Genomic DNA, 12,024 nt, shown 5'->3' on the forward strand with positions numbered 1-12,024 from the left:
GAGAGAGAGAGAGAGAGAGAGAGAGAGAGAGAGAGAGAGAGAGAGAGAGAGAGTGTGTGTGTGTGTGATGGGCTTCCTGTGCTGTGCTCAGTTGGTGAGGAAGGTTTCCAGAGTTCTTGGTAGGTTTCTGCAGATGTAGATAAGTTTTTGATCTTTTGCTTCTGGAAAGGATGCCACCAAGGCCCTGCTGATAAGGCATCGGGAGGCTGGAGAGGGGAAGTGGTCAGTTGTGGGCAGGCCAGCCTCAGTCAGGGAGGTTTCCATTGTGGCCGATTTCACAGCCACAGTAACGTACGCTGGGATTTCACTTGATAAAGGCGCTCACATTTTCTTCAAAGGTGGCACAAACTCACGTGACTGCAGAGAAAGGGGCCTGTCGATGTCGGTCCCTTGGACTTGAGGCTGGAAGAGAGGGACCCGCTCCATCAAAGCACAGATTCCCCCTCTTCCTCGGCCCATTTGGTTCTGCCTCTTTTGCATGTGCGGCAGGGTTGAGGTGGCCCAGCAGCCCTTCTCTGATCCTCTTCAGCTCCTCACCACTTGGGTGTGTAACTGGTTTCTGCTCTGACTCAAAGGCTAGCCAGGACGCCGATTTTCTGGGGTCCCCTCCAAATCTGGGTGGAGGCTGTAGGTTGGGCAAAACAGTTCTAAAGCTTCTTCCCGAGTCATTTCTTTGATTTCTGTTACTCTAAGGGAGGGAGAACCATTGAGGGATTTCGGCTCGTAGAATCCCAGTTGGGAGGGAACATGGAGCAGAGGCTGTCAGGGCCAGAAGGGCTCTCAGCGCCCAGAACCCTGGAGCTGGGGAGGACCCTGGAATGCATAAGCATTTCCTCTAGTTTGGTAGCAAAGCCAGTACAGCCAGGGCTCCAGATCATGAGCTCTGTAAGGGCAGGGACTGCTCTTTGCCCCTTTTTGTATCTCCAGCACTTGGCATATTGCCTGGCACATAAGTAGGCACTTTATAAATGTCGATTGACTGAATAGTTGTTAGCAAATTATTACGAAGCTGGCTTGGCTCCTTTTCCAGGTGGAGCGGGACAGAGATCCTTCCATCTCTTGGGGATGAAGGTTTCTGCCATTTTTTGATCTCTATCTTAGTGGGAAAGGACAAGAGTGAGCATTTATGTAGCTCCTACTATGTGCCAGGCAATATACTGAGTGCTTTACAAGTATTATCTCATTAGATCCTCACAATAGCCCTGTTGTGAGGTAGATGCTTTTATTTTGTTAATTAATTATTTTAAAACATCCATATCTTCTGTTTTACTATCAGTTTTATGACAGAAGAGGGGCAAAGGCACATTGCTAGGAAGTGTGAGGACCGATTTGAACCCAGGTCGTCCTGACTCCAGTGCTGACACTCTATTCAGTGTGTTATCTACCTGGCACATCCCCACTTTATAGATGAGAAAAATGAGTCAGATAAAGTTTCAGTGACTTGCCCAGGGTCACCCAGCTAGGAAGTACCTGAGGTCAGATTTGAATCCAGGACCTCCCATCTCTATGCCTAGCTCTCCATCCACTGAGCCACTCAGCTGCCCCTGATGTTACTGTTGTTGACTTGGAAACAACACAAAACTATTAAATAGTCAGAAAAGCCACTCTATAATTAAGGACAGAGGTAACGGGGCTGAATTAGGCCTCTACTCAGAGCTGTGTGCTACAGGCTTAACCCCTGGGAGGGCCACCAGATGAGGCTTAAATATCTTTTCAGGGGAACTTGGAGATTAAGGTCTAGAGGGATAGTTGATTAACCTTAAAAATAGTGACAAAGGAAAATGAGGAGTTCCCAGACAGGAATAATAGACACAAAGGGGAAACTCAGCCAAGGGCTGGGCCATCTTGGTAAAGGACCCTGGCCTAAGGGGAGAAACCATTGGGACAAAGGAGAACCTTAACATCTGATGGGATTAGCCCTCCCCACCTGGATTCCTGGTGAGTTTGAGACTAGTGAAGTTGGACTTTCCCTCAGGGAAGAACCAACGCTCACAAGGTCAAACCCTGGACTTCCACCTTTGGGCCAACTAAACAGGAATTCATCAATTCTTCCTAGGACACAAGTTTGGGGGCTCCTAGATTCCTCATCGACACTGTCTTAAAAAATTGTTTCCTATGAATCCCATGTCTTCGGGCTTACCTAAATCCCAATTTCTGTTTCATTAGGTTTCAGCAGTACTTGGTACTAGATGGGCAACTTAGGCCTTGACTCCATGACTGTCCCTGATCGAGGGGCTGAAAGAGCTGCTCTGGGGGAATTCTATGGTCTGCTCCAAGGCCTTAACCTCTCTGGAGCGGGCCAATAGAACCACGTTCTGCGCTCATTAGAACGGCTCTCCTCTGTGTCCAGGAGACCTTCTTGGGCTGAGGGCAGAGATAGGAAGGTGGCCTCCTCCGAGTCAGCTTGTCGGGAGAGGAGAAAACTCAGGGCAGCCCCGCTAGCCAGCCCCAAGGATTTCAAAGACCATCAGACGGAAGAGGGATTGGACTTGGTCTGTTCCGCCCCAGAAGGTGGAGTGTAGAAGGTACAATGACCATTCAGAGATGAGAAGGTTGCATTGCACAAATAGTGAGTGGTTTGCCAAGCTTGGACAGGTGGTAAGTAGCAGAGCTGAGATTCGAACCCAGGTTTTCTGACTCCCTGCTTCGTCTCCCAAAGGAACCTTGGATAGATGCCCCATCACTGGAGTTTCTTGAACCCAAAGATGAGTGACCTCTTGTCAGGATTGGGACGGAGGAGATATCTGTGTAGGAATGGCCTGGGCCAGAGGATGTCTCAGATTCCTTCCAATTCTGTGATTTTGTGTGTATGTGATGGGGCTGGAGGGAGATGGGGCAAGGTAATGCCATGCGTGGACAGAAAGTCCGCTGGAACGTAGGACCAATTGTCTAGGATGGTATTAATACGTCAGCCAGCATTTATTAAGCACCTGCTGTGCGCCACACATTGGGCTGCATGCTGGGGACAGAAACACAAAGAATGAAGCAGTCTTTGTTCTCTGGGAGCTTAAATTCTCATAGAGGAAGGAGAACACGCATAGACAGACAGATAGGCGAGTAGATAGTCAGACAGACAGATAGATAAATGGATAGGTAGATAGACAGAAAGATAAATAGATAGACAAACAGATAGGTAGGTAGACAGATAGATTAGGTAGGTAGATAGGTTGGCAGGTAGATAGGTAGGTAGGTAGGTAGATAGGCAGACAGACAGATAGGTAGGTAGTTAGATAACTAGATAGAGAGGTAGTTAGATAGGTAGGCAGGTAAATAGGTAAGTAGCCAGCTAGACAGACAGATAGATAGGAAGGTAAGTAGATAGACAGATAGACAGATAGGTAGGTAGATAGACAAATAGATAGCTAGATAGGTAGGCAGGTAAATAGTAGAGGGGGGTGGCTAGGTAGCTCAGTGGATGGAGAGTCAGGCCTAGAGAAGGGAGGTCCTGGGTTCAAATCCGGCCTCAGACACTTCCCAGCTGTGTGACCCTGGGCAAGTCACTTGACCCCCATGGCCCACCCTTACCACTCTTCCACCTAGGAGCCAATACACAGAAGTTAAGGGTTAAAAAAAAATAGATAGACAAACAGACAGGTAGGTAGGTAGGTAGAAAGATAGGTAGGTATATCAATAATTTTAAATATTAAGTGGTTTTAAAATATTTCTTGCCAGGTATTTTTACTCCTAGAGTAGGTAGATAATTAGAGAGATAGATAGATAGATAGATAGATAGATAGATAGATAGATAGATAGATAGATAGGTAGGTAGGTAGGTGGGTGGGTGGGTAGGTAGGTAGGTGGCAGGGTAGGTATACAGATAATTTTAAATATAAAGTGGCCTTTGAAACTTTTCTCGCAGGTAGGGTCATTTTTTGTAACTTTCTGCTTAGGAAGTGGATGAGATTAGCAAGCTGAGACCTTCAGAGGTTGTTATAGAGACAATTTCCTTTCTTTCCACTGTAAATATGGAAGTTCCTGCAGAGAACAATAGAGTCTCTTTTCCTCTACATCATTCTGTGCCTGAACACGGGGCCGCGCGTGACCCCCATACTGACGACGAGTCGCCGGGGGTAGACCTTGTGGTTTGCTCATCCTGGATCTCATTCTCTCTTGTAGAAACAGTTAACAGAAGACGATGCTGATGATGAGGTGGAGATCGCCATCGACAACACGGCCTTCATGGATGAATTCTTTGCAGAGGTAGGTAATTGGCCTGGTAGAGAAGACCTTGGGTTCAAGTGTGACTCTGGGCAAGTCCTGCCATTTCTCTTAGACCTCAGTTTTCTCGTCTGTGAAATGGGGTGGGGGAGCTGCTAGTCCTCTTGCCCTGACTGTCTCCCGCGTCGACGCTCTGAGAACCTTAGAGAGTTGTCCGAATGGGAGCCGATAGGCAGTCGTCCCTCTTTCAGAGCCTCTGCTGGCAAAGGTTTCTGTATTTTTTAATGAGAGTCCTCTTGTTGAAGCGCAGAGATGATTCTTTATTCCCTTTCTGAGGTGACTGGATTAGCTTCCCCCAAAAGTGGAGCTGGGAAGCATAAAAGACTTCCTTTTCCACTCTTGCTAGAGTAGACCTCGGCCCGGCTGCCCGTGGTCCTGCCAGCCACTGTCCACGTGTGTGGGCCCGATTGGGGGAGCAGAGTGTGATGGTTTCAGGGATTCCTTCCTTCCCCTGGTCAGAGCAACTCGTCTGGCTGAAATCTCTCAGGAAGGAAACTCCTGAGAAGGGGAGACCCCGTAAGGGCTGGAGAAAGGCCAGTCGGGTTCTCTGCCGTTGCTGCTATCTTAGATGTCTGCAGGGGGGAGGGACCGACTTCTGATGGGGGAGGGGGAGAGTCGAGAAGGAGCCTTGGGGAGAAATTTGAGGTTTTTTAACTCAGCCAAGCATGTATGTGGGAAGATGCAGGATTGATCTAAAGCAGTCCTTGCCTGCCTTCAGGAAACTTATGTGCTAGCTTGTATCCTGGCAGGTACGGAACCATATTTTTTTCTGCTGTGGCTTAGAGAACGGAACATGCTAAAGACATTTTTGCCCAACATGAACCACCCTCTGGTTAGCCTGTTCTTATCTCCTGTCTTAAGCCATCTCGTTATCAGCCGTTTTTCTGTTTGTTTGCAATAACAGCCCCCCCCCCCCCAAGCGTGAATGTTCAGTGTCCCGCTAAAACTATGACTCAGGAAAAATGAACTCTCATCTATGCCCTGTCCTGGATCGGATTCAGATCCAGCCACAGACTCTTACTGACCGTCTGACCTTGGGCAAGTCACTTAGCCTCCGTTTGCCTCAGTTTCCCCAATTGACAGATCATTGAATGGGGGTAATAACAGCCTCTACCTTGCTGAGTTGTTGTGAGGATCAAGTGAAATAATAATTGTAAATAAGTACCAACACCATACCTAACACATAGTAGGCATTCTATAAATGCTAGGTAGTACGATTATTCATTATTATTTAAGTTAAGCGCTGCCATGGTAGAGGTATGGAAATAAAAAGCCACCCCGTGAGATCTAGAGCTCTAAGGCTTCCCAGGCCACTTAGAGCGAAGACGTTTTCTTTTTTCCAAATGATGAACTTCACCAGCATCAACAAGCATGTTTCCACATACAAAGAAGAACAGAAAAAGAGAATTGTTTATGAGATGGTGACAGGGTTTCGATCTGCTGGAGGGAATTCCTGAATTGATGAGATCCCAGATCTATGTGACACTTCAAATCGTGGATAACTTGCTTTTGAAAAGAATATTTTTGGTGGCTCAGTGGATTGAGAGCCTGATGATGATGATTAATCATAGAGAAGGGAAGTCCTTCCTAGCTGGGTGACCCTGGGCAAGTCACTTGACCCCCATTGCCTAGCCCTTACTGCTCTTCTGCCTTGGAACCAATACACAATATCGATTCTAACATGAAAGGTCAGAGTTTAAAAAAAAAAGAAAGAATATTTTAAATTGAACACGATAGCACCAATACTACCTTGCTGATTTGTGTCCTCTTCTAAACTCCCTTCTCCTCTCTTCTCTGTATTTTTTTTAAAACCCTTAACTTCTGTGTATTGGCTCCTTGGTGGAAGAATGGTAAGGGTGGGCCATGGGGGTCAAGTGACTTGCCCAGGGTCACCCAGCTGGGAAGTGTCTGAGGCCACATTTGAACCCAGGACCTCCCGTCTCTAGGCCTGACTCTCAATCCACAGAACTACGCAGCTGCCCTCTTCTCTGTATTTTAAAAATGTTTCATTGACACTTTTTACCTGTTTTCTTTCTTTTCTTGCATCGTCACCTCCTTCCTTCCCCACAACTGTCCTCTCCTTGAATAAAATCCCTCCCTTTTGCTGAAGTTTCTGTAGCACCCTTAAGGGGCTCTTTCAGCATCCGACTGGGACTTTAGGACTGTCTCTGCTTCTTTTCTCAGCATTTCTACCCCTCCTGCCCCCATCTGGCCTTGTTCTTTGCTAAATGCTTTCCGTCCAGGTACGGGAGTGCTTCTGCCTGATAGATCTGCCTGAGGGCTCCTTGAGCTTCTCACTCAGTGACGAGAAGTCACCACGACAGCAGGGTCAAGCACGTTCCAGAGCACATCTTTGAGCTCCAGGAAATGAGGTGTTTCCCCCCCGCGGGTCTGGGTGAAGGCCCCCCTCTGATAGGCCCCCCCGGATGGAGTGGAACGGATTCCTCAGCCTCTGCTTTATTGCTGGAGATAAAACTTGTTTTCTGGACTAGCTCCAATCAGCCACCCAAGACTGTTTGTCCAAGGGTTGAATTGATTGTTGCTGCGGTGGAGAAGAATTTGTGCCCAGGCTTTGTCCTGTTCGGGGTGGGGGGGGGGAGAACTCGAAGCCCCAGGGCTCTTCTAAGTTTGCCCAGGCTAATAAAAGCCCAGATCCTGTTCTCAGACAATGGCACCAATTGAGGAATCTGTAAGGATTTTTAAAATACTTTTTTTCTTTATTAGATAATCTAGATAGGTCCAAAAAAGGCTTCGCTAGTCGAGTGATTTTTCAGATCATTTATGAAAACCAAATATTTCGAAGTTAATAAAGCTTAGAAATCCAGATGCTGAATTAAATCCATTGTAAAGTAAAGCAAAGGATATTAGGGATAGCTGGATGGCTCAGTGGATAGAGCACTAGACCTGGAGTTGGACAGATCTGGGTTCAATTTTTTTTTTTTTTAAACCTTTACCTTCCCTGTCTTGGAGTCAATACTGTGTATTGGTTCCAAGGCAGAAGAGTGGTAAGGGTAGACAATGGGGGTTAAGTGACTTGCCCAGGGTCACACAGCTGGGAAGTATGTAAGGCCAAATTTGAACCCAGGACCTCCTGTCTCTAGGCCTGGCTCTCAATCCACTGAGTTACCCAGCTGCCCTGTCTGGGTTCAAATTTAACTTCAGACACTTCCCAACTGGGTGATCCTGTGTAAGTCACTTCACCTCATTTACCTAGTCCTTGCCCTTCTGTCTTAGAGTTGTTACTAAGACAGAAAGTAAAGATTTAAAAAAAAAAAAAAAAAAGAAAAGATCAGGAGTTTGGGTTTGAGCAGGGGGACTTAGTATAATGGAAAAATTATGTCTCTGGAGTTAGAGAACCCAGATTCAGTTTCTGCCTCCGCGGTTTGCCTCTGTGACTCTGGGCAGGGAACTTAATTTCCCTGGGCCTCAGTTTCCTTATCTGTCAAATGAGGGGTTTGGCCTTTGAGATCCCTTCTAGTTTGAGATCTCAACTCCTATGAGCTTGTCCATGTCAGGGTTCTGCCCTCACAAAGGAATTCATAGAGGAAACATGAAAAATTTAATTTGTATGAACATGTCTGTCTTCCAAATGATGCCTTCTGTGATGCGGAGAGAGTAGAGAGGGGCCGGGACATTTGTGGATAAATTCTAGTAATAAATGCATTAAAAAAAAAAGGAAAAAAAAACAAACAAATGAATTCCTATCTGATCCTTAGAGTCTTCATCTATAAATGGGGAAAATACTGGTCTTATTACCCACTTTATTTGCTAGTGTTAAAAAAACTCGCTTTGCACATCTTAAAACTTGGTAAGCTGTGGGAATCGTAGAGAAGCAGGCAGATAGAGACTTTTATTGGGCAAGAATGAGAGAGTTTAAGGAACTGGACATTTTTTGGACAGAATAAGTCAGAAGTCCCAAGAGACCTAGTCCTAGTCAAGGGAGGCGTCTTCCAGTGAGCCTGGCTCCCTGACATCTGGTGGGGTGCCAATGGCAGCTGGCCTACCAGGAAGTCTTAACCCTCCCTCTGACCTGGATCCCTTCTTGGAAGCAAGCTAGAGGAGCGCACGAGATAGCATCAGAACTCTGTGACCATGTCTAAGGGTCCGGGAAGAAAGGTTGGCTTGTCTCATAAGAGGGGAGATTTAGAACCAAAAGGACCAACACAGGCCATCTAGTCCAACCCTTTCAGTTTACAGATGAGGAGGGAGATCCAGAAAAGCGACATGGTTTTTCCACTGTCAGAACTAGGAGCAAAGGGTGGAAGTTGGAAAAAAGGCAAATTTATATTCACCATAAGGAAAAACTTCCCAATAATTAGAACTATTATTCTATAGTCAATCAACATTTATTAAGTGCCTACTATGTGCCAAAGGCTGCATGACTCCTTGTTGGGGGTGTCACAGAATCATAAAAACACAAGTCACAGAATCATAAAATCTCTGAGTTGGAAAAGATCATCTCATCCAACACAAACAGAACCAAAAAATCGTGGAGTGGATTTTTGGGTTCTGTTTGTGTTGGATGAGATGATCTTTTCCAACTCAGAGATTTTATGATTCTGTGACTTGTGTTTGTTATCTAGTATGGGCCAGTGGAGCTGAGGACTTTCTGCCCCTCTCCTGAGAAACAGAGCAGAAACACCAGCACAAATCATGTGGCCTTGTATGTACTTGAATTAACAAACCAATAGATGAAAAGGCATTTATTAAATTCTTCCTCCGTGCCGGGCATCATGCTAAGTTCTGGGGACACGAGGACAGTCCCTGCCCTCAGGAAGGGAGCACGGAGAGGTGAGGGGTGACCGGGGAGGAGAGTTCCAGGAAGTCAGAATGAATGGGGAGTGCTGGGGTCGGTCTGCTTCTTGCTCTCTGAGCTACAGTTGGAAGGATGGGGGCCGCTCATGACATGGAGATGGCCTGGAGATGCTAATAAATCCTCACAATTTGAACTCACGACCTCCCATCTACAGGCCTGGCTCTCAAACTACTGAGCCATCTAGCTGCCCCCTCAGCAATATTTTCTGATCTTGACGTCATTAGTACTATATTATCCACAACAGGAGCATCTGGAGGATCTTCCTATCTATAGGTCTTCCATGTTACACCATACTGGGAGTGCTCCATGACTGTGGCAAACGCTTTTAGCCAGCATATCTATAAGTCTATCAGTCTGCTTCATGGCTTGTTTAATATCGATAAGCAGAGGGTCGCCAAAACCATCTCCGTTGTTGCATCTATTAAGCAATCTTGGATGATTTTATTATGTGCATGGGAGAGACCTTAGAGTAGTATCTTGCTCTCCAAATCCAAAAAGAAATGCTTTTAGCTTCTTACTAAGAAATGATTACTGTATACCATTTTGTACCTTTTTTTGTTTTTATAAACTGTCTTTCCTATGGAAACCCCACTAGAGCAGAGAAAAGATTTTTCTTCTTATCTACCTCTATTCTTCCCCTAAAAGGAGAAATAGACAAAACAGATATCCAAATATTACACAGTGAGCACATTGGTATCCTATGTTCTTTTTACACCTTTTATTCAGTTGTTTATCCCTAAGGATGTGGCTTAATGTAGGGTATCATTTATGAAAGCTCTTCTGTTCCCTTTTCATACCTTCAATGGGTATAGAAATTATTCTCATAAGGATTCGGTAGAGATAGAAAAGTAGGCATTCTGGGAGGTATTGATATTTTCTTGGTTACTTTTTCTCAGTTAAAGTCCATGATTTTTCCCAGATATTTGGCATTTTTCCTTTCAGTTTTTTTTTTTTTTAAAACTCTTACCATCCATCTTAGAATCAATACTGCGCTTTGGTTCTAAGGCAGAAGAGTGGTAAGGGTTAAGCAATGGGGGTGAAGTGACTTGGTCAGGGTCACACAGCTAGGAAGTGTCTGAGACCAGATTTGAACCCAGGACCTCTCACCTCTAGGTTTGACTCTCAATCCACCGAGCCACTTAGCTGTCTCCTGCCTCTCTCCCCCCCATCCCCCCAACTTCAGTTATCTTATGGGTTGAACCATCAATGATTTCAAGCTTTTGTCACTTTTAGCATGGCCCTCCTCTGCATATAATTGTTCCATTTTTTCTTATCTTTAGTCATGTAGCACATCAAGGATTCTGTTGTTAGATTTCAAATGTGGTGACTCTCCTGCCATGAGCCAAGAAAATGATTTGCTATAGGAAACTCGGCAGATCTTTTCCCTTTTTTGTTTGCGTGTTGTCCTTAGTCCCTCAGGGTGTTCTGACTTAACGGGCTCTCTCACCACCTTCTGTGAACTTGTTTTCCCCTTTAAAGCTTCTCATTGTCTTTTCAGGGAATATGGCTTATGATTTTCACGATCTTTTGAGGCAATATTGCTTACATTCTTTTTAGTTAAGATTTGATAAATGAGTTTGTATTCCAAATTGGCGTTGTCCTTTGTGTAATTAGAATCTGCTCCCCAGGACTCTAAATCCCAGCTTCCCACGGTCCTTCTCGCCTTACGTACTACCGCAGGGAAGATAAAAGTTTTGTGTAGTTTTGCTCTCTTGTCCCCAAACACAGCTGGGAAACTTTCTTTACTCAGACTTTTTCTTTTGTTTTATTTTCTTCTACTTTGAGTGATTGTTAATAAATCTTATAAAATATAACACTTGGAGTTTTTGGATATTAATTTTAATCTTACACCTTAGCTGCCATATAGCTCTGCTTCATGTCCCACTTTCTGCCTTTCCTGACTACTTTAGCTTCTAGACTATTCCCTTTGAGATACCCTTTTTATCTGCTATGGATATATCTTGTATGTACCTAAGTCCTGGGTACACACACCACATATATGTGTTACGTGTGTGCATTGTATGTACTCTATGTTGTCTATGTTACATGTCATCTCTCCCCTTAGAATGTAAGCATTTTGAGGTAGGGAACTTCTTTCTTTTGGTAGCCCTTAGCACAGTCCTTGGAATGGAGTAAATGCTTGATCAATGCCGGTTGAGAAGACTTGAATGACTGCTTGGCACGTTTGCTGATTCTGGTAGATTTTAGGTTCTTTTGGTATCCTCACTGCAACGATTAATTTATAGTGTTTAAAATTCCTTTGGAAATTATGGTGGTCTAGGCTGATATCTCTTTATTCCCCTTCTCATTTTTCAGCCCCATCAGCTTCAGAAAGATGGGATTGGAGTTGCCTCAATGGGACTCACCTTCTCGTGCTTGATCTACAGATGAAGTCTCTTCTTCATCTTGTCTCTGTGTGTTTACGTGTGCGTGTGGTTAATTGGACATGTGATTCTATTACTGAGAGACTCTGGGAAATTCCCTTTATCAATGCGTGTCAACATTTGCTCTTTTTTTTTTTTTAAACCCTCACCTTCCGTCTTGGAGTCAATACTGTGTATTGGCTCCAAGGCAGTAGAGTGGTAAGGGTAGGCAATGGGAGTCAAGTGATTTACCCAGGGTCACACAGCTGGGAAGTGTCTGAGGCCAGATTTGAACCTAGGACCTCCCGTCTCTAGGCCTGGCTCTCAATCCACTGAGCTACCCAGCTGCCCCCAACATTTGCTCTTTTTAACTTTAACTAAATTAACTTTTAGAACTGGAGAATTGCGTAGGGGCAACAAGAGGATAAGTGACCTGCCCAGGATCACTTAGGTAGAACTTGAACCCAGCCATTCTTCCTTGGAGGATGGCTCTCTATTCCCTATTCTGGGTTCCCTGCTGTGGTTATTTAATTTTCCCTAATTTAGTAGAATGTTGAACAAAAGAGGACTTAATTTGGAAGCTCCATTTTGGAGAGAAAGATTTCTTGGAACAAAGAAGGTGCCAAA

The 12,024-nt window shown here is 45.0% G+C and overlaps 1 protein-coding gene across 1 annotated transcript in view; it reads left to right on the plus strand.

Moving 5' to 3' along the window:
• Positions 1–12,024, plus strand: part of STX3 (syntaxin 3) — a 67,253-nt gene that overhangs the window by 30,442 nt on the left and 24,787 nt on the right. The window contains exon 2 of the mRNA XM_044681550.1: positions 4,117–4,200. Coding sequence (XP_044537485.1) covers positions 4,117–4,200 — 84 coding nt within the window. The remainder of the gene's footprint in view (positions 1–4,116; positions 4,201–12,024) is intronic.

This window comes from Gracilinanus agilis, chromosome 6 (assembly GCF_016433145.1).
Source record: "Gracilinanus agilis isolate LMUSP501 chromosome 6, AgileGrace, whole genome shotgun sequence".
Lineage (NCBI taxonomy): Eukaryota > Metazoa > Chordata > Mammalia > Didelphimorphia > Didelphidae > Gracilinanus > Gracilinanus agilis.